The 24171-nt window shown below is 40.2% G+C and overlaps 2 protein-coding genes across 4 annotated transcripts in view; one reads left to right on the top strand and one right to left on the bottom strand.

Moving 5' to 3' along the window:
- Positions 1 to 5333, top strand: part of phactr3a (phosphatase and actin regulator 3a) — a 33366-nt gene extending 28033 nt beyond the window's left edge. For all 3 annotated transcript variants that reach the window (XM_035158431.2, XM_035158430.2, XM_035158429.2), the window contains exons 8-12: positions 2672 to 2727; positions 3418 to 3479; positions 3626 to 3766; positions 4188 to 4264; positions 4690 to 5333. In XM_035158431.2, coding sequence (XP_035014322.2) covers positions 2672 to 2727; positions 3418 to 3479; positions 3626 to 3766; positions 4188 to 4264; positions 4690 to 4705 — 352 coding nt within the window. In that variant the 3' untranslated portion in view covers positions 4706 to 5333. The remainder of the gene's footprint in view (positions 1 to 2671; positions 2728 to 3417; positions 3480 to 3625; positions 3767 to 4187; positions 4265 to 4689) is intronic.
- Positions 5334 to 5345: 12 nt separating this feature from the next.
- Positions 5346 to 23564, bottom strand: sycp2 (synaptonemal complex protein 2; the record flags this gene model as incomplete). The annotated part of the gene is made up of 45 exons (XM_035158415.2): positions 5346 to 5773; positions 6464 to 6520; positions 6846 to 6924; positions 7854 to 7912; positions 8160 to 8259; positions 9014 to 9108; positions 9401 to 9594; positions 10310 to 10438; positions 10647 to 10698; positions 10818 to 11102; positions 11820 to 12121; positions 13086 to 13239; positions 13503 to 13670; positions 14324 to 14530; positions 14619 to 14683; positions 14804 to 14969; positions 15116 to 15176; positions 15284 to 15327; positions 15404 to 15449; positions 15547 to 15611; positions 15699 to 15735; positions 15834 to 15961; positions 16064 to 16503; positions 16647 to 16726; positions 16846 to 16891; positions 16984 to 17047; positions 17388 to 17438; positions 17632 to 17777; positions 18221 to 18326; positions 19347 to 19433; positions 19661 to 19738; positions 20068 to 20216; positions 20450 to 20510; positions 20612 to 20716; positions 21203 to 21248; positions 21617 to 21669; positions 21788 to 21930; positions 22034 to 22068; positions 22156 to 22250; positions 22353 to 22438; positions 22726 to 22750; positions 22844 to 22948; positions 23041 to 23172; positions 23262 to 23402; positions 23535 to 23564. Coding segments are annotated over 45 exons (4854 nt in total), but the record flags the coding sequence as incomplete, so codon positions are not given.
- Positions 23565 to 24171: the final 607 nt, after the last annotated feature.

Here is a 24171-nt window from a genome sequence, read left to right as displayed (position 1 = left end):
CCCCCCCAGCCTGAGGATGAGATTCTCAGAAATGAGCGGGACACAGTGAAAGTACTCTGAACCTCACAGAAGTTAAAATATAAAGCACAGTTCAACAACAAGGCGATTCAAAGTGCTCTCCATAAAATATGAAAGGCATCGTGACAAATTGTAAACCCAAGACATCTTATGTGGTAAAGGATGAAGGGAGACAATAACAGAAACACGTTTTCTCTTTGCTAAAGGTTGCAAGCAGGAATAAATTGATCGAATACCTACATATTGATGATGTGTAAAACACAGAAAATTCCCTGGAAAACTTTCTTTAGTGTCTACGTTTCATTTTTAGTGTTATTTCTCACAAGAGAAGTCCAACTATTGAATGTTTCCTTGTGCCGCTGCTGGATTTCTAGTCACACACGTGTTAATTGACACCGACTAATTGCTGGCCTGTGCTCATACACAGCATTGATTATTAACAGTGACGGTGGTGGGTTGAAAATAACATGGGACACTTCATACTTCTCCGTGAACGCTGCTTTCTTTCATGTGCCCAGGTCGACTGAAGTAGAACACATGTACAGAGCAAGCCTGAGCTGAATGCTTATTATTACATAATGCATCATGGAGCCTTCTCCGTGCAGATGGGAGTGCCTGTTGTTTTTCGGCAAATGTGTTAAGCTGGTTCACAACAGGCTTAAATTGTATTAACGGGGTTAAGAAAGACTAGGGTGCCTGTCCACATGAACTATTGTTCAGGGGAACACTGCCATCATTTCCATTGTCATCTCTGTCAGACATTTTCTTTTGCTTAAATACTTTACAGTGATATACCGCTTCACTTATGTTAGACACTGTAAGGGAAATGTAACATTTTGACCACAATATGATCATGTTCATTTCCCCTTTGATTGATCATGATTGAATCTCATACAATGTAACCTTGATCATGCTGTATCCTGTACAACTGAATGAATCTTGGCCTGATTGCTTTAACTAAGGCATTGTTGCCTTGATGTCATCAGAAGACCTTTGACTTTGTAACAAACCCAACCAGAGTGGGAGGGATGAGCCAAATGTATAAAGACAAAGAACTGTTTCCCATCGGGGTGCATATTACAAACTAACCTTTGTCGTATGCACCATGCTCTGAGCATTAAAGTGTGACAATACTGTAAGAGAATTGTGTCTCGTTCCTCGTTGTTAAGGTGGGATTGCAGAAATTGCCACGACAACACTCTCTTTTCTAATGAGAGTTTTAAATGTTGTTATTTTGTTGATGTGCTCTGTTACACTCTCTCTGAGGTTTCTTTGTTTTCTTCCCCCTTGTCGAGGGTTCAGGGCAGAATATGTGTTTGGCTGTAGAAATAAAATGTGATTGATTGTTTGAAAATGAGCTTTTCAGACAAAACTCGCACAGCAGACAGCCGCTTTGTGTCTGGGTCTCAGTGCATGTGACCTAACTTTGATGTCCCTACTGGACAGAACTATAAAGTGTGCTGGGTTGGCCCAGGTGAGGGGGATAAAGCGGGTCCTGCTGCGTGGCCGCCTCCTGCCCTCTCTGTCCTTTTCCACCTCTGGAGATGTGCTGCGGGGGGAGGGCCACATGCTGTCTGGAGCTGAGCCCTGCTGTGCGGCTCAAATTTATTATTAATTCAAAGTATGAATAGTTCACACGCACAGGGGTTTCTGGGAGGGAGCAGAAACAAACATTGGATTTCGCAGAGACCTTTCGGGACGCCTTGATGGTGAAGGGAACGTGAGATAAATGGGCTGATAAAATACCACAGTGTTCAAAGTCCACTTTATTGTCAATTCTGCCACATGAGCAGGACAGACGGGACTGCAATGTTGTTTCTCTCTGATCCCTGTTGAAAACATATAAGTAGAAATATAAGTACACAGTATAGATATAGTATATAGATAGATTATGCAGTGCAAAATACTATATAGAGAGTAATGTAAGAGTAGAATAGCACCAGATGTAGTAAAATAGCTGCAATCACAGTAAAAATGGCAGCGATCTGACATGACTACAAAAAGCGCGTGGTGCATTTAGTGTTTTGAACAAACCGATTTTTATTCTGTGATTAAAATAGATTTAGAGACTAAGACTAAAACGAGCTGGTGCAGCAGCAGCAGCAGCACGGCTGGTGGGACTGTGCCAGCGGCCCGGTGTGGAACGGGCGGAGGATGGGGAAGCCTCCAGTGAGTGGGAGTCGCTCGAAGCTCCGCCCTCCACAAATTATGCATGTAGTAACCAGGGAGACTGAGGGAGTCGCGCCCCATCACGACCCAGTTCAAAAGCGCCTGTGCTCGGTGGAGGATAGTGTAGGGGAGCCGCTGCCGCCGTGGACAACGACAGCAACACACGAGCACGTCCCGCCGCCGCGCCTGACATGCAGCATCTGTCCGGCGCACAATAATCTGGCTGGAGAATTTTCCCGAAATACCTCAGAGAAGTCGGAGCTCCGTCTGTTTCCAGATGTGGGGAGCGCCTCTGCCCAAGCACCACAGCCGCGGATCGGATGCGAGATGGAGACATAGGGGATTCCTGTGGAGGGCGCGCACGGTGAAGAAGCGAGAGCCGGTTTAAGGAGGACAGGAGAGGGGCAGGGGAGGACAGGGGAGGACAGGGGAGGACAGCTTGAGACACAATGGTTCAAAACGTGGTTCTGGTGTTTCTCCGCAGGAGGCTGAGCCAGAGACCGAATGTGGAGGAGCTGGAGAGTCGGAATATCCTCAAACGTGAGTTTTTTTTTCAACGCATCTTTTCCAAAAGTGTGACCTTTTCATTTGAATTTTTTTAGAAAACACACACTCAGTTGAGACCATGCATTTTTGATAGCGCAGCCTGGCCCGGTGTATGGTTGATTATTCAGGAGCAGGAGAACGCATCAGTGCACATCCCCTCCCTCCACTCCGATCCCTGTGGAAGGTGCTGGAGGATGGAGTTGTTGTACACAGGAACTTGAAATTACCAGATTTTAAAATCAATTTACAACCTGCACTGCTCCCAGTTGACCACACGCACCTCATACGAATTTTCTCTCTGGTTTCCAATTTATTTAACTGCAATGTTAATTATCTATCTGTGCAATGTTAATATCATATATGCTCAATATTGTTTAACTCTTTGTTTGTTTTGTTTACATTTTAATTAACTCTATAGTCCATAGTCCCTTGTGTTTATATTGTATATTTGACCAGTTATTACCTTTAATCTGGGGCTATATTTCACTGTTGCCTTGTTGCTGCTGTAACACAGTAAACTTCCCCATAGTGGGAATAATAAAGGATTATCTTATCAGTTTGATTTCAAAATAATATATACTCATTAATCATTTAAATGAAATTACTATGATATCTAATGTTTTTTTAAACAGTCACTTGTTGATGTTTGGATTAATAATTTATTTGTTGTCTTGTTTTTTCCAGAGAGAAATGACCAGACAGAGCAGGAGGAGAGGAGGGAGATCAAACAGCGGCTCAACAGAAAGGTACAAAACTGTTCCTGATAACTAATCAATATTATAAATAAATGGACATTGTACACGTGAAGCACATGGAGACAGTAGTGTAGTTGAGTCAAACTTGATAGCAGCCAGAAATAATCGTTCAACCCCCGCTTCCTTGTGTGTTCCAGCTCAACCAGCGGCCCACGGTGGACGAGCTGCGAGACAGAAAGATTCTGATCCGCTTCAGCGACTATGTGGAGGTGGCCAAAGCTCAGGACTACGACAGGAGAGCAGACAAGCCCTGGACCCGGCTCTCGGCAGCAGATAAGGTGTGTGTGTGTGTGTGTGTGTGTGAGTGAGTGAGTGAGACACAGGCAAGACAACTCATGTTTTATTTATTTTTAAACCAAGGTTTTTAAAAACGTATTACTTTCCACTAATCGCTTGGATTCATCACCAAAACAAAATTAAGGCACTCCATGACTTGTGGATGTTTTCACTCTCCTCATGTCACTGCCCCTGCTCGTTTTCTCTAGTGTCTTCAAATTTGATATATAACACATAAAACTCAACTCTCCACTCATCGGCAATGCATGTTGCTGCTAATCCTTTGTTGTTTTTTTGTTTCATCACATGATCTTTCCTCCTGCTGTCATGTTTCTGTTCCCCGAGGTTGCAGCGGACCGATGGCTTAGGATGCACTTAAGGGATGCACTAATGTTTTTTTTCCCTCCTCTCCCCTCCCCACAGGCGGCAATCCGAAAGGAGCTGAACGAATTCAAAAGCACCGAGATGGAAGTGCACTCCTCGAGCAAACACCTGACGAGGTCAGTGTTCTAAGGTGCATGTCTGTGTAACGTGCATGCGAGTCTCTATTCTGGGCAACAGCGATTCTAAATTTAGCTCTCCTCGCTCATCACGAGAGCACCTGGGAGCTAAAGATAGATGGCAGCGTTGTGGATGTGGGGGAGGGGGAGGTTGTCCTCTGACGGGCTCGTACAGTCAGGCAGAGAGATGCCAGTGTCCTTGGTCAGGCTTGTTTGGAAAGCAGCAGTCCTTGTTGTGAGTTCTGACAGTGACCCAGAGCCAGGATGGGGGACGTGGTATACGTCCGTCCCTTCCACATTTAGTGTCTGTGCTTAAATAGCCCCACAGACCTGATTAATAGCTGCAATTATAGCTGGTTGTGATGACAAAGGCACCTTCTGCTGTCACGATATGTTACTGATCCTCTCCACGTTTGTCTCTTCAGGTTCCACCGGCCATGAAGGTGGGGAGTTTCTTCTGTGAAGAAATGCTGAGCGTAGAAATTTTCCTGAGGCTGCTACAAGCTGCTCAGAGGCGGCAGCTCAAAGAGCCTGAAGCTTTTTTCGTCTTCAGCGTGTCTTTAAACAATCTTCCAGCTCCCTCTGACTATCATATCATCCGCCTGAGAGCACGGGTGTGGGAGAAAAGATGACAGTAATGCTGGCGACGGTGGGTCTTGGAGATGACCAGACGTCGCCACATGGAGGCCGACTGGTAGAAGAGGACTTTGTTGGGAGCCTCAGTCTCTCAGAGTGAGAGCGGAGGGAAAAAAAACAATCTTGTCATTCAGTCAGTGTTGTTTTTTTTTGTACTATTACATGGACTCCTTTGACAAGGCAGCAAGAATCTGTGTAGTGGGAAGAAGTTGTGCATGTGACCAGCTTCACCTTTTCTTAACTGATGAATAATGTGTCACTCGGACTGTGTAAAGACTGAGCAGTCTGGGGGAAGGAGGTGTTGGGACTGAATTTGATATTAACTGTACATACAGTATGTCAATATGAATGGGGCCGTCAATGTCTTCACTGAAAAGAGAAATACCTTTGTAAGCACTACTTGTCTTCAAAATACAAGGTCTTTTTTAAAGAATGGCTTCTCTCATGTTTTCATCAACCTTTATTTTCAATGAAGAATCAGGTCGAGTTCTTTAAAAACAATGGTTAAGATTTTAAATAGAACTTTTCAGTACTTAACCAACCTACAATCTATACATATCATCAATATAAATATCAGAATCAAATTAAAATATTTTTTTCAAACAAACATACAAAACAACATATCCAGGGCAGAATAAACCAAATACATTTTCATACAATAAAAGCGGAACATGAACAAATTCAGCTGAACATTTATGCACAAAATCAGCACAGGTCAACTAACACAGTGCAGTGTGAGTCGTGTGGTGAAATACACAACCCTGTTTACAGCATAGGGACCTGACGGAACGCCGTTCAACTCAAAATCTGGCTCCATCACGGGAAGAACAAAGCATGCAGACCTTTCTTCACACTCTGGATCTCCCCCACTTGCTACAGAAGGTAAATAATCACAAAGAAACATTTAGGAAAGATACAGACACAACTGATTTTCTGCAGGTTTCCACAAGTTAAATTTAAGACTTTTTAAGACCGTAATGAAAGAAAGTTCAGACGCATATCAGGTTCAACAGAATCACTTACACTTCTCCATAATTAAGGATAAGGTGAAATAGCCTAGATGAGAATAACCCTCGAAAAGCTATGTCACAAAACTACAGGCAGAGACAATAGGTATCATTAGTCTTTCCTACAACTCGCGTGCACTGAGATCAGTTCTAACTGAGTGTTTGTAGACTATCAAATGTCAGTTCCATGTTGGTCTTGTTTGTAGTTTTTTAATGTTTAATTTAAACAAAAACCCACAACCACATACTAAACAAAAGAGGGGGACTAAACAAAGCTCTTGTTTGTAGTTTTATTAGTGTGCAAATGTCTGTATTGTTGAGAAAGAACTAAGACACACGGAGACATTACAAGCTATGCTAAAATTCAGATTGTTGAAATCGACCTTTTTAGAACCAAGGGAAACCCTGACACAAACACCTTCCAGGCCATAAATTCTCTCAAGTCAGTATATTATGTACTGACGACAGAGTAGAGGACACAAAATGAAAAGATAGACAAAAAAGACAGGTCAATGTTTCGTGTCTAATCCATCAAACCTGTGACTTGTCAACTCACCATCTCACTCAGGAGTCTGTCCTGAACTGACTTCATATCTTTCCTCATCAGACACATCTGAAAACAGCAGGCAGAGCAGCAGGGTTTTAGGGGTGGGAACATAGAATGTGACAGTCAGGTCAAGCAGGGCGCCAGCTGACACATGAGACAACGAGATAAGCAAAATGCTGTAAAGGCCACTCAGCGAAAGCTGGTTGGACAGACAGATTCACAGACAGAGGTGACATGTTCTATAAAAAAAGTAGATGGTCTGTGAGTTAATATTCTCTCAGAGCTACCTGGGCTCTGGATTTTACAAAGCAAGTGAGAAGTTCATGGCATGAGCGACACATTGAAGCACATATTAGACACTGGCTGTGAAGTTCAGGCCTGAGAGTCAGACCTGAGATGTGAATACGCTCTCCTCGTACTCCAAGCTGTGACACATATTGCTCTGGAAGGCGTTCTTCAGGCTCTCGTTTCTGGGGGAAAGGAGACAAGTGATCACAAAACCAAATGAGAAAGCACAAAAGAAGGTGAGAGAACACACAGGGTTAGTGTAAAGGAGAAATAAATACATTAATGTAGTGCTGTGCATGTTGAAGCGGAATGCGATACACACTGAATAACACTGATGCACTTTTTCCAATTCGAAAGCTGTCAGGAGGGATTTTTTGTTACTTGTGGTCAAATATCGAGTGAAACAATAATGTTGAAATCCTAATTTTAGGACCAGCCACTTGATTACATATGTTAACTAGAATGTCACTCAGCAGAGCGCAAACCTTTGCTAAGGCAGTCCCCTCAAATTCAATCAAGCTGCACCAAACTGCACACACTAATAGATATCAGGTCCTAAATGTGTCTCATGTTTTTATCAAGATCCATTAATAATTCCCCCCAAAATCGTGAAAATGTTGAAAAAGGCCGTATCTGGCAACGTGAGTGGGAAAAAATTCCTGGCAGAGGTGAGACTTCTAAACAAAACCCGAGCACTTTCATTGGTGTCCAGTGATTTTTAAAAGCTTTTCTAATCTTAGTATATTTTTGTCATACTCATTAACTGTGACTGGTTATTCCAGCCAGAACTGTCATTTGCAGTAAAGGCCAACAGTGGATGATAGTGGGGCAAAGCTTCCCAAATAAACATCAGTGAACTCGGCTTAGTCATATGAAGAAGCACTGGATAAAAATAGCTTGTGCTGTTGGCTGCAAATCTAGATTATGATGATAAGCCTGAAGAAAAACTTATTTTCCTGTAAAGCTTGTTCCTCAAACTAAAGTGTGTTATTCATCCTTGTACAGAGAGGGGTTTAAGCCTGTGGGAAGTGCATTGATCAGTGTGTAAGGAACAAAGCATCAAACAAACAACATGAGTCTTCCACTACTCGAACAAAGTCCCAGGCTTCACCTCCTGGTTTCCTGCTCCTGGTAAGAATGGAAAGCCACAGCCTGTTTTTTCCAGTAAATCTGTGAAAGAACAGAGAACAAACCCTGACTCTGGACAAATCAATTCCAACAACACATCATATTTAGTGACAGTCCCATATTACAGAATACTGTACGTGATATATTTCCTTTTGGCAATGTTACTTTCCATATTCCCTCTCAACACAGCTAGTGAGCATACGTGTGTGACAATGTGTGTGTGCGTGTGGGTGTGTGTGGGTGTGTGTGTGGGTGTGTGTGAGCACTAGGAAGAGGCAGAGTGACCCACTGTCAGGTCTTTCTCCATGTTCCTGAGTGCTGTGTCATCCTGCTCCAATTTGTGGATCTCTTCCAAGAGGACCTTCTGAACCTGTTCAAGCCTCTGTGTCCTGTGGAGAGAGAATCAGTCAGTACAAAATAGAAATCGAAAATGGAAAGCAAAGAAGAGGAAGACAGAACATTGTAGAGTCGGAAGTAAAAGACAAAACCCTACTTTCTTTTGGAAATCAACACTGAATACTGACTGTGTAGATTGTACAGTTGTTACCACAGAATCTGATTCAGTCAACGACGGTAGCGGTCAGGGGGGTGCAGTGATATTTTGATGGTGTGCACGCAGTATGCTATCCTGCCAACCTGTTACACAGAGTGCCTGCCTGCTTGCCGTGGAAACACAGACATTGAAAACGGTATCTACCAATAAAATTATGAATAATATGAGCCAGCCGAGCACAGTAAAAGGGAAACCCCTGTGCTTGCCGAAGTGTCCTTGGGCAAGATACTGAACCCTGAATGGCCCCTCATAGAAAAAGTGGCAAAACTGTACTCTAAAGCGCTTTGAGAGGTCATCAAGACTAGAAAGCGCTATGTTTTGACTCTCCTTCAACGCGGTGAGAGAGAGAGAGAGAGAGACACACAGACAACTGGGTAAAGAGTGCTGGACACAGCTCTACAATAAAAAAAAACAGCAGCGCAACACAAAGATCTATAATGCAATCATGAGAAGTGTTAAAATGTTTTGATTATTATTTAACTGTGGTGAGACAAATTAGACCGCAAGAGTCCTGGTAATTAATGGGAAACACTTCTGTGAATGGAAACATTACCTTTATGTTTTCTCTTACTATTTACATACTGACTGACCTGTGTTTGGTGACTTGCATGTTGAAGGAGGACACATGTTGCTGGACAGTCTTCAGCGACTGCTTGTTGTAAACCTCCACCATCTTGTAACGGTTCTGAATATACACATTTGAAACAGTGGTTTTAAAAGTCATCATTCAATATGACAGTGGATCAGGAGAAGAGGTGTGATGTGTTCAGGAGACTATATTAAGTTGAAAAAGGTATTCACTGTTTGTTAAATACACAGGGCTACCATTCCTAAAAACATATTTTAGTGGTGTTAAGAACTGAACATGCTTCAGATAAGAGGAACAGCATGATATAGTGTCACGAATGCAGGCACTGCTGTACCTCCACTTGCTCTGTTATAATGTGTGTCACTGTGTACGTGTGTGTGTGTCCAACCTGGAACTTCTTCTTTAGCTCAGAGCTGAATTGCTGGCACACATTACTCTGGTTAAAAGCAATTCCAGGCATCTCCAAATCTTCATCCATGTCCACGTCTCCACTGCCCTCTTCGGCCTCCCATTGACTGGAGCTCACCGTGTGGGAAGAGGACATGACCTGGCTCACCTCACCTTCAGCAGACAACTCAATGACTGAGGACAAAACACAGAGCCACAGATATGTGACGATAGATATTCAATTTCTCATTTGTGCATTTTTTCAAAACTAAAAAGAACTAGAAAGCATAGTAAAAAGGCATATCTTCCAGAAATATCTGGGGTTGGTACACACTTTGTAAATAACTATATGAAAAGAATGTATCTTATTATTCATATATTAGCTTACAAATTAATCATTGTACTTTTCGGCATTTCTAATGGTGATTTGACACCACGATTCTGTTTACAATATTTGTATTTACTAAATTGCCTGACAGTAATTGTGGTGTTGAATAAAAACAAAGGAAAAGACTACCTGTGCTCTGGGTTGTGTCTATTAACATCTTATTCTTAGTAGATTGATATTTTTCCCTATCCTTTTACCTGCTTTCCTGGTTTACTACTTTGAACTGGATGTGTGGATATTAGAGTAAAAATGTCATGTTTTAGTAGGAAAGACCGTATTGAAGCTCCTCTTCATTGTGTTAATAGCTTTAAGTGCGTAAATGATGAACTGAGAAGTGACTCATAGATGATCCAACTGACCATATACAGGACCAAAGAAAATGTAAGTTTTTAAAAACCAACATTGGTGACATTAAAAGTGTGAGTTATGCATAGGTTGTTATAGATTCTCTACATGATTATATTGATATTAGATATTAGTCCTGTATAAATTTACCACTAATTCACAAGTAACATGTCTTACAGGACTTGAACAACTTCCTTGGCTTCATCTGAGGACAACGCTGCGCTCTCATCTTGCTTTTCATCTTCTCTTCCTTCTCATCTTCCTCAGAATTACTGGATTTGGAGACGTGCCGCTTGCGACTGGGTCCTTTGAAAAAAAAAAAAAAAAATTACAATATATAACCAATTATTTGACAGGTTCTTAACAAATGGACTTGTGATAAAATGTAGTGATTTGACCAAGGATCCCAAGTAGAGGGAACTTGTGCTTAGATTATTTTTCTACCTAATTGTAAACTAAAATGGAAATCCAGTTTCCATGTGAAAGACCAAGCTGGACACAAAATGTCTTCTACCTGACATAAGAGGCTGTTCTGGCTCCACATCTGAGTCTGAGAGTGGTGTTTTCTGTCAGGATAGACAGTAATGCATTATATAACTCATGAATGTGTTTTCAGTGCTGCTGCTGTTTATTCAATCACTATCGTTTAAACATGAAACATAAAGAGTTATAAGGCCATCCATACCTCTGTTTTGTCAAACACAGTCAGAGCATGCCTGGGGCTTTCCTTAACTCTGCCAGTGAGCACCGATGACTTACTGGATGATTGGCTGAGTGAAACCCTGGATATTGAAGACACTTTACTGATGCCATATAGGTTGCTATTGTTGTCTTCAGGGAAAGGTGACTGTGGAGGAGAGGGCAAGGATGGCTTATCCAGCTCAAAGAATGTAGAAGTCAGCAGGGGTTGAGTGAACACAGGCGAAGGAGACTGAGGTGCTGGTGAGAGACACTGCTGATTTGGACTGATCTGGAGATAGAAAGGGAGATGACATTGAAAGTGATGAGACAATGATGGACAAGAGGAATGGAGCAGCTCATTTGGTGGTGATCTAATCATCAAACTCATCATGGATTAGTAACAGTGAAATGATGAAGACATTTTCCACACAGGCAGAGATGAAGCGTTGCGGCACAATTATCTGTTCTGCCTGAAGTTAAATTAGTCATTTCAATCATGCTCATTATGTGTAATTCCATCATTTTCAACATAAATATATGATATTTGTTATTAGGATAATTTGTATTTCTCTAATGGCCACTTCAGACATGGTACCACACATTCACCCCTGACCTCAAAACCTCAAAAAGGGTTGTGGAGGGAGAAAAGTTTTACTTCTCCCCAAATTTCCAATAGCAAGGTTACAAACCCACTTATATAAGTTGTAGGTCATAGTTTATGAAGGCCTTTTGCCATAAGTCACACCTCCATTCATGTGACTAGTGGTTCTCACATGACTACACAGTGGTGTCAATGATGTTATGACGTCCATGTAGTGTAAAGGTGTGTGTGATCCACTGAAACGTGTTAAATACCAGGGAACTCCTTACCTCTCACTAGGCTAGTCTAGTTGGAAAAGACAAGCACAAGATATTCTACACTGCACTGCCCAGTTACACAGTAAAAGTCTTTGACTGTGATTCAAACCCTTGAGCTACAGAGGACAACAGGAAGGTGCTGTGTTACCTTGGCTGCACGCGGCCCAATGGGAGGATTGGGTGCAGCGTTTTGATGTCTCAGTGAGGCGAGAGAGGCGGCAGACTGGATGGATTGAGTCCTGGATGTGCTGCGCTTCTTTTCTACACTGTAGTAAGAGGGGGGCTTGAAGTTTCCATTACTGCTGACTGTAGAGCAAGGTTTGGGTAGCCGCAGGATTGGCGAGGGGGTGTCCTGGCAGGCAGGGTCAGGGGAGGCAGGGAGTGGAGATCCCCGCGGGGTGACAAGAGGGGAGAAGGTCAAATCCAAGGTTGGGGCTGACCTCTCGTAAGCTGTGAGGGTCCAAAATAAACACAGATGTTCAAACAGCTGGCCACAGGAGGAGGACACAGAGTAGAAGGTCAATATATACATGCTTTGCTACATATCAATTTACAGTTAAGAGGCTGTAGAGCAACAGGCTCATTTATGCAAGAGTATTAAAACATAAATACAAAATATCTTACAACTGAAAATGAAATGGCTAAAACAATGCTTTACATAACCACATAACCACGCACACAGCCATAATAAAAGCTGTGTTTTAGTCAAAGTATAACTCATAAACAACATAATAGATAAAACTGGAAACTTAAAACAATAAAATAAATGCCATCCAACAATTAGTGCTGGGCTGGGCTGTGCTGTGCTGGGGGGATGGCAAAGGGCGGTGACTGTTTTGTTGTGATGTAACAAAGTTACTTTACTTTTTTTAAGGTACAGTATTTGGGTATGTTCATATCAATACAGCACCTAGACCTGCTTCGTAATGAAAAGTCATGGATCTCACTTTGGCGGCAATACACATTTCATGTGCATCTGAACGACAGGCAGTAAGAGGGGGCAGTGTTATACAGAGGTCTGGTGAGAACTGTATGTCCATCCCAGGAACACACAAAGCCAAGTGTGAGAGAGTGTTAGCAGGGCAAAGAGCACCGCACACAGACCTACAGTAATGTCACGGCACAAAACACTACTTTTAAGACTTTTTATGGACAATAGTAATGAGAAGTGTGAAATAAATGAGATCATAATGAAACTGTGGTGGGACAAATTAGACAATGAAAGGCCTCCACAGTTTAGACACTAAGAAACATTAGGGACCGTTCAGTAATGTACTGTATGTGCCCACTGTGATGGAATTAATAAACCATTTGACCCCATCATGAAACATATAGTAGACATTAGCTGATGTCAAAGGAGTCAAATGACTGTTATCTAACTCAGATGTTGGTGAGTATATTTCCAGTGTCTTACATCTCATCCTCTCAATGAAAGGAGGCGACGGACAGAAGGAGGTCTGGCGAGCAGCCAACGACTCCTTTAATGCATTCTTCTGTTCTTGGACGGGGGTGATTTTTTTCTTACTAAACTTTGAAGTGACTTGAAGAACATTCTCAGGCCTCTGCTGCTGAAAAACAAAGTGTGTCTGTTATACATCTGAATCAAGAAACACAATGCCTATTCAAGCCCACAACTCGCTCAGGGACCACATTCAAAAGCTAGGCTCTGAAAAGTCAAAACAAAATCATGGGGTTAGATGAAGTTGAACATGCTTTGAGCATGTAGTGATACTGATGTTTTCTGATGAATTAAGATGTACAGATGCTTTATGTGATGTATGGATAATCGTTTCATGAGTATAACATGAAATATGAACTCTATGACCTGTACCTTGGAAATAGATGGCTGTTCTGACTCGATATCCAAGCGGCTGCTTAGATGACTGCTCTCTAGTTTCAGCGAGCCTTTGGCTGGTTGTTTGGTGGCAGACTTTTTCTTCATCACCTGAGCAGCCTCATGAGTTTTCTCAGTGTTCTCCAGATGGTCAGAGGCACAGTACTATTATTAAGGGACAAAGAAAGTATGATTTTGATCAATTTCCATAATCATAATAATTATCCGCTTTGTTATGCTCCTCCTTATGGTACGAGTTGATCCCAACTGTGTTTTCACTTTGGTTGTGGAATATACCAGACTCAAATTTCAAACAGTATATGATTAAATACCTGCCATCCATAACAAGTGTTTTAGGTCCTTGTCTAAATCTTGTTCACTTGTTTAAGAGAACATACATGATTTTACATGTTCTTGCTAAAGTCGTTTTAAAACACTGACACTATTTGCTTGTCATCTCTAATGAGTATTTCATGTTGTCCGCAAGACAAAAGGAGATCTAGATGAGTTAGACATCAATACTTTTTCCTCACTCTTGTTGGCAGAGGTTGTGGCACCTTGTTAAGCCCTATGAGGCAAATTGTGAATATGGGCTCTACAAATAAAATGTGATTGATGTGTGTGTGTGTGGGGGGGGGGCTCTGAAAACAAGATGCTTCAACATTAGCATTCAGAGCCATGATGTAGCTGGTGTTAACGCCTTTGACATCACAAAAGATTATTTGCTGGGCTAACAAATACCAAAATGGTGATTGGTCAGATCTGTGTAATTTTTTTCTGCAGTGTTTCAAAAGATGATAAAAAGAGACATAAGTTACTGAGAAGTATTTGGCCAAATGAGCAGGAGGCTTCTCTGCATCCGACTGGCTGTCGTCAGTATCTGGCTCCCTGTAGCTCTTGGTAGAAGTGGCTGCAGCTCTCCTGGGCCTCCTGCCTTCTGCATGTGGTCTGTTGGGGGCTTCAGCTGCTGGCTTCACCATCTTCTTTGGCTGCTCCACTCTCTCCTTCACATTGTGCTTCTTCTGCTTAAACAACAGTGACACACAGTGGCTGACTGTGATATTGCATACAAGCTTAGAGCAAATTATTTACACCAAAAAAACACTGCCTTACATTATTTGGTTTGGTGTTACCCTTGACAGGCTTTGGGGAGGGAGGAGGCAAATGTGATGATTCACCTGCTCAGAAAGAAAGCACATCCTCTTCTTTATGTAAATACTGATTTCTTCACTTGATTTTATCAGCATCCAGTCTAAATGGACGAGTTTCAGAATATAAGCATGAATCTACGAGCTTACATGAAGTTTGAGGTGACTCAGCTTTAGGCTTGATGGGTGCCTGCCTTGAATATTTGGTAACCTTGGGTTTGGGTTTCCTGCTCGACTCCCTCAGCCAGCTGACCTCTGTCATGGCATAGTCTGTATCTGTGTCACTAAACAAATGCTTTTTCACATGCTTCTTCTCCTGTAAAACAATGGGAGATTTAATGAGAGGAAAATAGAGAGAGAGAGAAGAGTGAAAGCAATGTCATATTTTTCAATGAGTGCTGTATAACTGAGCACAGCAATTACAAACTAAAACACACACACATAGTATAAATGAAATTATACTTTTGTCACAGGTTGTCCTTTCTTGGTTGTGTTGTGGGATCTTACGGAGTCATGGATGTCACTGTCAAATAATATGGGGAATATGAAATTAGACAGATTTTCATACAAACTCTTGACAGAGCATTTCTTTGTTTTAGCCCACAGGTGATTCTCCACTGTTACACCTACCTGCTTGATGAAGCATGAGTGTTATTGAGGGGTTTGTCCTTTCCCTAAAGAGCAATAAATAAGACTTTAAACACCACAAGACCTCAGAGATATAAAATGACTAACAATAGTAACATTTACCCCAATAGCCAACGGTGTATCAAGGCTGAATGCAAAGATATCATTTCTGTTCAAAAGAAAAAAGGCATTAGATACATTCTAAATTTCACTAAACTTGAATGATATTTGAATGTACCTGAAAACTTTTAATTGAAATATTTTACCTGGAAGAGTTTGTTGCTCTTTTACTGTTGGATTTCATCACGCTCAAAGCTCTGGATGTGTCTTTCTATTGCAGGTAAAGATCATCTTTAGTAAATCAAGCAGGTAAAAATGTTCTTAAGATACAGCTAGGAATAAATAAAGTATTGCTTACTTTAGCAGTTGAATACCAGCTCATATTGAAGATTGGCCTATGACAAAAACACATACGATCACTAAGTGGTATGGTTATGCAAGCAGTGACATTTGTTCATGTATAATATAGCCCTGCAATCATCAATGTGCATACCTGTTAACAAGAGGAGGAATCCGGCTCTCATGGATATTCTCTGCTTTATTTTTTGCTGTGGATTGAGTGTTAGTCTCATAATGGCTAGAGATGAGCTTCACCATGCTTTTTGCAACCTTTGCATCTCTCTGAGTAGTGACAGTAGAAGGTGTGAGAATAACAATATACAGGAAAACATAAAGAATCGTAGAATCAGCATTAATCCCAGCATTATTTCAAAGATGTCATACCTTCTCTTTGCTTGAGAGAGTCCTGTTAGTTTCAGCCGTAATGTCGGGTGTAACTCTCTCCTGCAGCGATGTAGTGTTGGGGGCCTTGACTGGAGCTTTGTTTGGAGCAGCATCTGCCTCCAGTGACATCTGGCCTTTAGTCTTGCCTTTGCCTGAGCCACTTCTCTGGGTCTGCTGCACTTTAGGAGCACATAAAGTGGAAGAACACTGGTCTGCGGTGCTTCTGCTTTTTGAGAACCCGTTGATATCACACATTTTCCCTTGAGGTGCAGCTGCCTCTTGAGGTACACAATCTTGGGTTCTCTCACTGAGGACCTTCTGCAGGCGCTGGGTGAGTTTGGTATGGAGCTGGTTTTGGCTGATTGGACCTGAGTTCGGAACTGACAATCTCAGCGCTACGGATGAGCGCTCCTGCTGGTGTGACGAACTTGACTGAGGCTCTAAAGAGGAAAATCATTGAATTTGAAAAAAAGGTTTGATAATACTTCATTTTACCTGGATGTTTTGTGTGTGTATTACTAGATATTACTGTGCAAAACATTTAGTGATGTCTTAGAATGAGTGGAAATATTTGATGACTTACCAGGTCTTTGCAGAGTTTTTACTTTCTGTGTGGGCATCGTTAGCATTTCAGAAACAGACAGTCTGCCCCAGTTGGAAGATCTGAGATTTGAACACAGAAACATGTAAACTATATATACACCTGCTGCATAAACAAAACATCCATTACGAAATCAGAGCATTTATCTCCAGTGTGTGTGGTGGTTCTCCGTAGAGCTTACATTTGTCTCACAGTTGTGGGCTGGGTGTCAGGCACATAATTATCCTCTGTAAGTAAAACAATTAGGGATGGATTCAACAGTCAGTGAAAAATACGGATGTTGCTGTATTTTCGGGCAAAGCTTAAGTCAATACAATACCCAGGGACTGTTCTTCCCGCTGTCCAGTTTGAACTTTATCTACTGCTTTTTCCAAAGGTGTGTTCTGTACAACAAGCACAAACGATGAATGTAAGTGTATGTTATAGTTTGGTTAAATATAACTTTCCTGTCACTAAAATAACATGCAAAACAAAATGGAGCTCATATCAAATACAAACTATAGTAGATTTGCAGACAGCTGTGCTGGTTGGTACCAGAAACATAAATCATTGTCTGTGCTTGGAGTTCTTCTCTTAATAGTTATGTAAGATAAAAACAATATTACTGAGCATTGGTCAATCGTATCATACTTTCATATACTGAAAACATTTCAGAAAGACTGTGCAGACGTAGAGAATGCATAGTACCTTAACTTTAGAAAAAAAAAAATTTGATGTTTATACCTTTTTGTGTTTGTCAACATTGTTGTTATCCACCTTTTTGGAGGCCACGCTCTGTAGAGACACAGAGAGCATGAAACTGAAGTTTAATTCCAAAGGCAAGAATCACAGAACCACATTTTGCATATTGTGACAAGGTTTTGGTTTGCTGTTGATAGACCATTCAGAGTTTGAAAAATTGAGTTCAATATTTTGAACACTTAGAAAACCGGTGTTGTATGTTAAGTATTCAGGGTGTGTGTCACACCTGCTGTACCATGCCCCCTGCTGTTGTGCTGCTGGGAGTTGTGTGATGACTGCTGGTCTTTAGTTCTCTCGGGTAAAATTCACCTTGCCTATCACATGAACGAACTCTCAGCAAAGATGACTTCCCTTTACCCTTGGATAGAGTGTCTAAGAGGAGGGAAGAAATCAATATTATGCAACAAGAAGACAGGGGGGCGATGACCGTGAAGATCAGAGTCTGAGTGCAAAACAGGATGATGAATCCAAACAAGTGTATTCAGATGCCAGTTATGAGTAGTTTATTAACACAAAGATGATCTTTACATGAATAACTGTCACTTTTGAATAGCATATTTTAGTAAAAATAAATAAAGGTGCCCTGTTCAACATTAAATTAACTTCAACATAAAAGCTAATGTGTCAATTTACATAGTTAACAAAGAGCAAAGTTGTTAAAAATCAAATATGACATTAATTGTTTCTTTTTGTAAAAGAACTCCTAAAGTACATTTATTGTAATAATGTTTTCTTGAAGGTTGAAGACCTGGTAAAGATACACATGTGCCTCTTGGTTTAACAGCAATACTTTACAGTCTGTAGTGTCCACTTACTTTGCATAACAGCAGAGAGAGAACCAGCACTGTGCACACTTCCTCCTGCACTGTTGCATATGAAGGTGGTGGACTCTGAAATCCTCATCCTGGCAGGGGTCAATATCTGAATGGAAAATCAGAATGGCTCTGTCTGTGAATCATTTGCGTGGCCACATTTATATATGTGTATATAATGTACATACTCAGATTTCTTTTTTTTCATTTAATTTTTTATTATTATTATTCTGTTGCCTTTCTTTTATATTTTTTCATTCTTTTGTCTACCTCATTCTGACTTGCCTGCTGCTTTAACAACTGAATTTCCCCGGTGTGTGGATCAATAAAGTTTTATCTTATCTTTTCTTAATGGTCAATTTAAATGTGATATCCAAATAAGTTATCATTTTCACATGAATTTTAATGGCAAAGGATCACAGAAACACAGAATTTCTGCTGTCAATAAGGATTCAGTGTCTTGCAGAATAATAAATACTTGACACCAAAAAAATTGAACCTGATATAATTGTTACCGTGCTCTCGACACCCCCTACTGGCTGTTTGAGTGACATACTGTATTCATTTGTTACATCAAGACAATGAATACGAGATGGAATGTAGGAACCACTATTTAATCTAAAGTGCAGTCAATTAAAATCACAAGAGTTTGACACTTTAATTAGTAATATTTTGTAGCATTTAAGTGTTGCTTGCGGAACTATACACATCAATTCAGTTAAGGATGTTTCATTCTTCAATATTAATTTTGCTTGGATAAGAAAGAAATTCTCTAAAGCTGGAAACTGTGCAAGGAAAAATCTCACTTGGTGCATTATAAATAAATATTAAGGTAGGCCTGTCACAATAACAAAGACTGTTTTATACCACTGATATAATGCTATTATAGCATAATCATACAAGTACATCCTTTCAAAGAGCATTTAAATTGTAATTCTTAAGAATATTCAGTCTGACTTTTGAATTAGAATTAAAAACAGTAAAATACATTTACGTTCAACGCAAAGATTTTGGCGTGGCGGGCCGCCACTCAGAAATGTAACCAGCAGAAACACTGCATTAATTTATCATTAATACATTTAAATGCTACATAGTATTTGTTTTAATATAAAATGCAAAAGTCTTCTACCTGTACAGGTGCAGTCGGAGCAGGCAAAAGATAGGGGGCGGTGCTTTTCTCACTTTCACCAAGGGACACCTGGCTCTCTGGGACGACCTCCATGGAGAGTGGCATGCAGTACAAAAAGAAACATATCAACAGTAATTATGGTTGGCAATTTGAAGCTTTTTCAAAATGTTCAAACAAACTCTGATACAATTATATCACATTGATGTAAAACTCATTACAAAGGCCCAGCAACTGCTATATATTTTGGCATCCGTGATGACCACATTAATCATCATAGCTGTATGACAGAATTATGTTAACCGACTATACCATACCTGCTGGGAGCTGTTCTCCTCCATGATGATTTTAACTGTAGTCTTCACCACTGATGTGCCCGTCTTCCCTACAAAGCCCTGACAGGAAGAGATGCTTGTGAATGTAAATCATCTGATTGAAAACTACTCTAGACTTTGCTTGGAGCAAAAGCAAGAATGCTGTGGTTTTTACAAGCCAGGAAGTGTTAAACCACAGAGAAATGTTACAACTAGAAAAATTCATTAAAATTCATTAATAGTCAAAACTTCTTTTCAAAGGATGCCAAGTTCTTCTCAAAGTTATTATTGTATCAATTACATTTTCTACTTATGCATTTTGGTGTGAAAAACGAAAAATGATTAATAAAATTACAAATATTATATGGCATTGTGACCAATATAGACGGACTGAATGAGCCATGGCCTACTGTGTTTTTGGTTTGTCCATAGATGCTACTAGCAGCCTGCCGGATGTCCAGAGAGGAGCTGAAGTGGATGGTAAGACTCGATCCTTCAACCCCACCAACCATCACCACCTCTGACAGTTTTAACTGCAAGACTTTCCTCTTGCCTTCCTCTGGAGATAAAAAAAAACACAGTATATCATACTGTACTCTCACCCCCACACACAAGAAAATACTTAAAGTTGTTTCAAGACACATAAATATAAAGTTCAGATCTGCATCAAAATATCTGTGGTCTAAGTGCTTTTTTTTGGCTGGGTGGATGTAATGAATATTGTAATACACAACATAGTGTATACTGTACAGCTAGTTTGGGATGAAATCTGCAGCTAGAAGCTTTGATTACCTTTAACAGTGTAGCTTTGGAGTTCATTCTCATTGATACAGATTGTTTCCCACTGACCCTCCTACATGACGGGAAAACCACTCTGTTAGACTATGTCTTATGTTATAAATATAGTTATAAGTTACACAGCACTTGGCAAATTGACTATTAATCTTGAAGTACCTCTCCGTCTCCATCGGCCAAAGAGAAGTAAAAGGAGATGCTGTGGCTGCCAAGGTTGAAGTCGATCCAGAATTCCTCCAGTTTCTCATCAGCAGGCATCAGCAGCTGACAACAGAACCACAATAATTTCAACACAGCTACAAAAAACACAGCTACAAAGTGTATTGATAAGTTCTATATTATTGTCCTGAATTTGCTGTAAGACTGAGACATACAATCTGTTCTTTTTTTCCTAGGTCTGGGCGATAAAACAATAACAATAATAACTGAAATATAATTTTCATCAACAGCAATATAGCAAAACTCCAATGTATATTTATATAATGCTAATGCATTGTGAAAGCACAGTGAGGAGTTATAACACATAACCGATCAACCTGTAGTCAAAGAAGAGTTTAAAACCACAACCTTTATTCTGGAGCAAAAATCACTTTACATTTAAAAGAAATAATGTTTTTTAACATTAATCATAATAATCATTGACATTAACTGATATTATCATTTCTTGATAAACTTTTGATATCATTTTTGTCCATATCGCCCCGGGCCTACTTGTTCCTATGTATCTTTGCACATCCTGTTTATACTGACCTCATGCTTGTCCAGATAAACTTCCAAACACGGGTAGGAATACACCCTACAGTACAAAGAGAACACTGGCATTCAGTTATGTGCACCTTTATTTAGCAAAGCACATTTCCTACCTTTGTCCAATCTAAAAACCCACAAATATTGTATATTTCAAAAATATTGTAAAAATATGATTTTTGTTAGCTTACACCGAATTACTCAACAGTGTATTCTATGGATGCTTGTTATCACTGATGGAAAAAGGCAGAACTATAGCCAAAATGGTAATTCTTATTCATTCGCTCATCGAGCTAGAGCCAAAGTTGTGAACCAGCCATATTCAAATATTCCTGTTTTGAATGCCAACTCTAATGACCTCTCATGTTCCATGTCATGCCTTGTGAAGCACTGAGCTATGGTGTGTATGTATTTTACCTTCTCCTGTCTCCCTGCATCCCATTCACCAAATTCAGAAACTTGCGACAATCCTGAAATCACACACATTCACATTCAATTCTATGTTACCTGTTGTAACATTGCTATAATAAATTCCCACAGTAGTGCAACAAAATGAAAGTGCTGATGAGATAAATTAGCAAATTTTACCGTCTCAAACTCAGAATCACAGATCTTGGCAAAGGCATTGGCCACATGCTCCATGCTGAACCATCGACTTGCCAGCTCCCTCCTCTGGACAGGATTGGCCATTCTGCACAATGCCTCGGTCAGGGCTGTCTGCAAGTCGTAATCTGACACAAAACCACTGTACTGTACATTTTTGGTATGCAGATTGTAAGTAAGTATGGTTCTTGGTGAAAAAAAAAGAAATTATACTACTCATAAAACACCTACCACCACCCTGCAATATCCGATCAGCCAGCTTGACCCTGTTGAAATTTGACAAAACATTGTGTAGATAGTTAAAAAAAATTGGTAATAATGACACTAGCTCTGAGGAAATTACCAAGACATACATGATATCCGAGGCCTCCTGTGATGTTAGGATCTTCCTCTCTTTCTTAAGCTCCACAGGGATTTTGTCCAGAATTAGATTAAATTTACGAATTGCCTGTTAGAAAATCATTAGCAAGTTAATCTACGAACAAACACCTGATTCACAGTTTTCACTGCTGCTCAAAAGAGCTAAATGTTTATTAAACTTATTTCAAACCTCCTTCTGGATCAGGATGTAGATTCTGGGGTCAATTCCCAATTGACCAACCGGATACAGGAAGGACTCAGTGATGTTGTATGTTCCTGCAAACAACATATAGGAATACTACCTTCAATAGAGACTTAGTATATAAAAGGTATTTATAAACTATGGTTCATAATGAAAGCGTTTAAATTTAAGCTCTGAGATGGTCCCAAAATGATTGTCTTCTATTTAAAAGCTAATAATATTTATTTTTATTGTATTCTCACAATCTTCCGTTTATAAGAGTTACCTCAAAACAACATTGAGAGCACTTAATTTAAAGGTGTCCTCAAATATTAAAAACATACTGAGGTTGAATCACAAATTAAGAAATGTACGAGCGTACCCTCTTTAGATGCTTCATGTACCACCTATAAAAGAGAGGAAAGAAAACAGTTTTCAGAACAGACACTTACATGACTATTTTATTATATTAAGTGTTTTACTGTAAGACATTAGCTCACCGTTAGGGCATCAAAGAAATCCTCAGAAAGGTTGAACAAAGGCTCATCCCACTGTGGGCCACACTGGATCCACAGCTGCCTGCATTTCTCAAACCACTGTACCATGTGCATAAAACCAGATTCATTCAACAACTGAAAACATGAACTCATAGAGCCCTCACACACATTTTGCCTTTATATATTAGATGTATACTTATCTTTTTGATAAGGCCTCGATCTATTATTCCACAGAGCCCTTGGCCACCGCCAGGTAGTTTCAGGTTGTCCCCACATTTGGAGATGATGGCCAGAACCAGACTAGCTGATTTGGAATCTTTTTGATCCAAACACTAAACAAACGGTACAGACATGATTTCATTACACCTGCAAACAGCAAATTATCGAGGCTTGTTAGTTAGTGTGATGGGCCATATCTTACCTTGTGGACAAGTTTATCCAATTTGGTGAGAAAGTGTTGAGAGCAGTTTAAAGAGGTCCCTTCATGTATGTCCCTTTGCAAGAATACATCCAGTGCGCGGGCATCCCCACTCTTCAACACCTCACCAATGACTTTCTCCAACTGTGCAAAAAAAATGGTTTATCAAACTTGACTTTTCATTGTTACAGTACTTCATCAACAACTATTTATGAAACTTTATGTTAAGTGACAGTAATGCTGGTAAGTTAAGCTGTGAAAGTGCTGCATTCCGACCTGTGTGTCCTGACCCGGGGCCATTCTTCTTTCCAAGGAATAACTTCACTGCCTGCTGTCCTCCGCTCTCTTCAGAATAACTGTAAAGCAAAACTGCAATAAAGCTGCAAATCTTAAAGCAACTTGAAGATTAATTTTTATGTATTTTCACTCTCATTGTTTAATTTATTTCCCACTTTCTATATTGCTTCAATACCTTTGTGTATTTTTATCCAGGCATACAATTTATATAATCCTGGCTATATAGATATATATATACGTGCATAGAAAGTTTGTCTGTGCTCACATAGTGTTATTGTATATGAGATCTCTAATAAAAACAATAAATGTCAGCAGGAATCAGGTTTGTGTACAGTTGAAAGCCATCATAACATTCCTTGATGAAAAATTATGAGGCGCTTAATCAAACAACCTGAGCAGTTAGCATGACATTACATAACTGACTAAGTGTTCACTGTTAGTGAGGTATATGCATGTTAACCAGCTAACCGCTGACAAGCTAACATTGTCATGTTTATCTATCATCCCTGGTATCATAAACCTTTTTTATGTTCTGATGATAACTGTTGTAAATAAGGTTAACATACTTAAATAATTCGAGCTAACTGAGGTACGACTTTTCCCATATATGACCTCA

This window comes from Hippoglossus stenolepis, chromosome 6, assembly GCF_022539355.2.
Source record: "Hippoglossus stenolepis isolate QCI-W04-F060 chromosome 6, HSTE1.2, whole genome shotgun sequence".
In the NCBI taxonomy this organism is placed as follows: domain Eukaryota; kingdom Metazoa; phylum Chordata; class Actinopteri; order Pleuronectiformes; family Pleuronectidae; genus Hippoglossus; species Hippoglossus stenolepis.
This window is presented reverse-complemented; position numbering and strand designations above follow the sequence as displayed.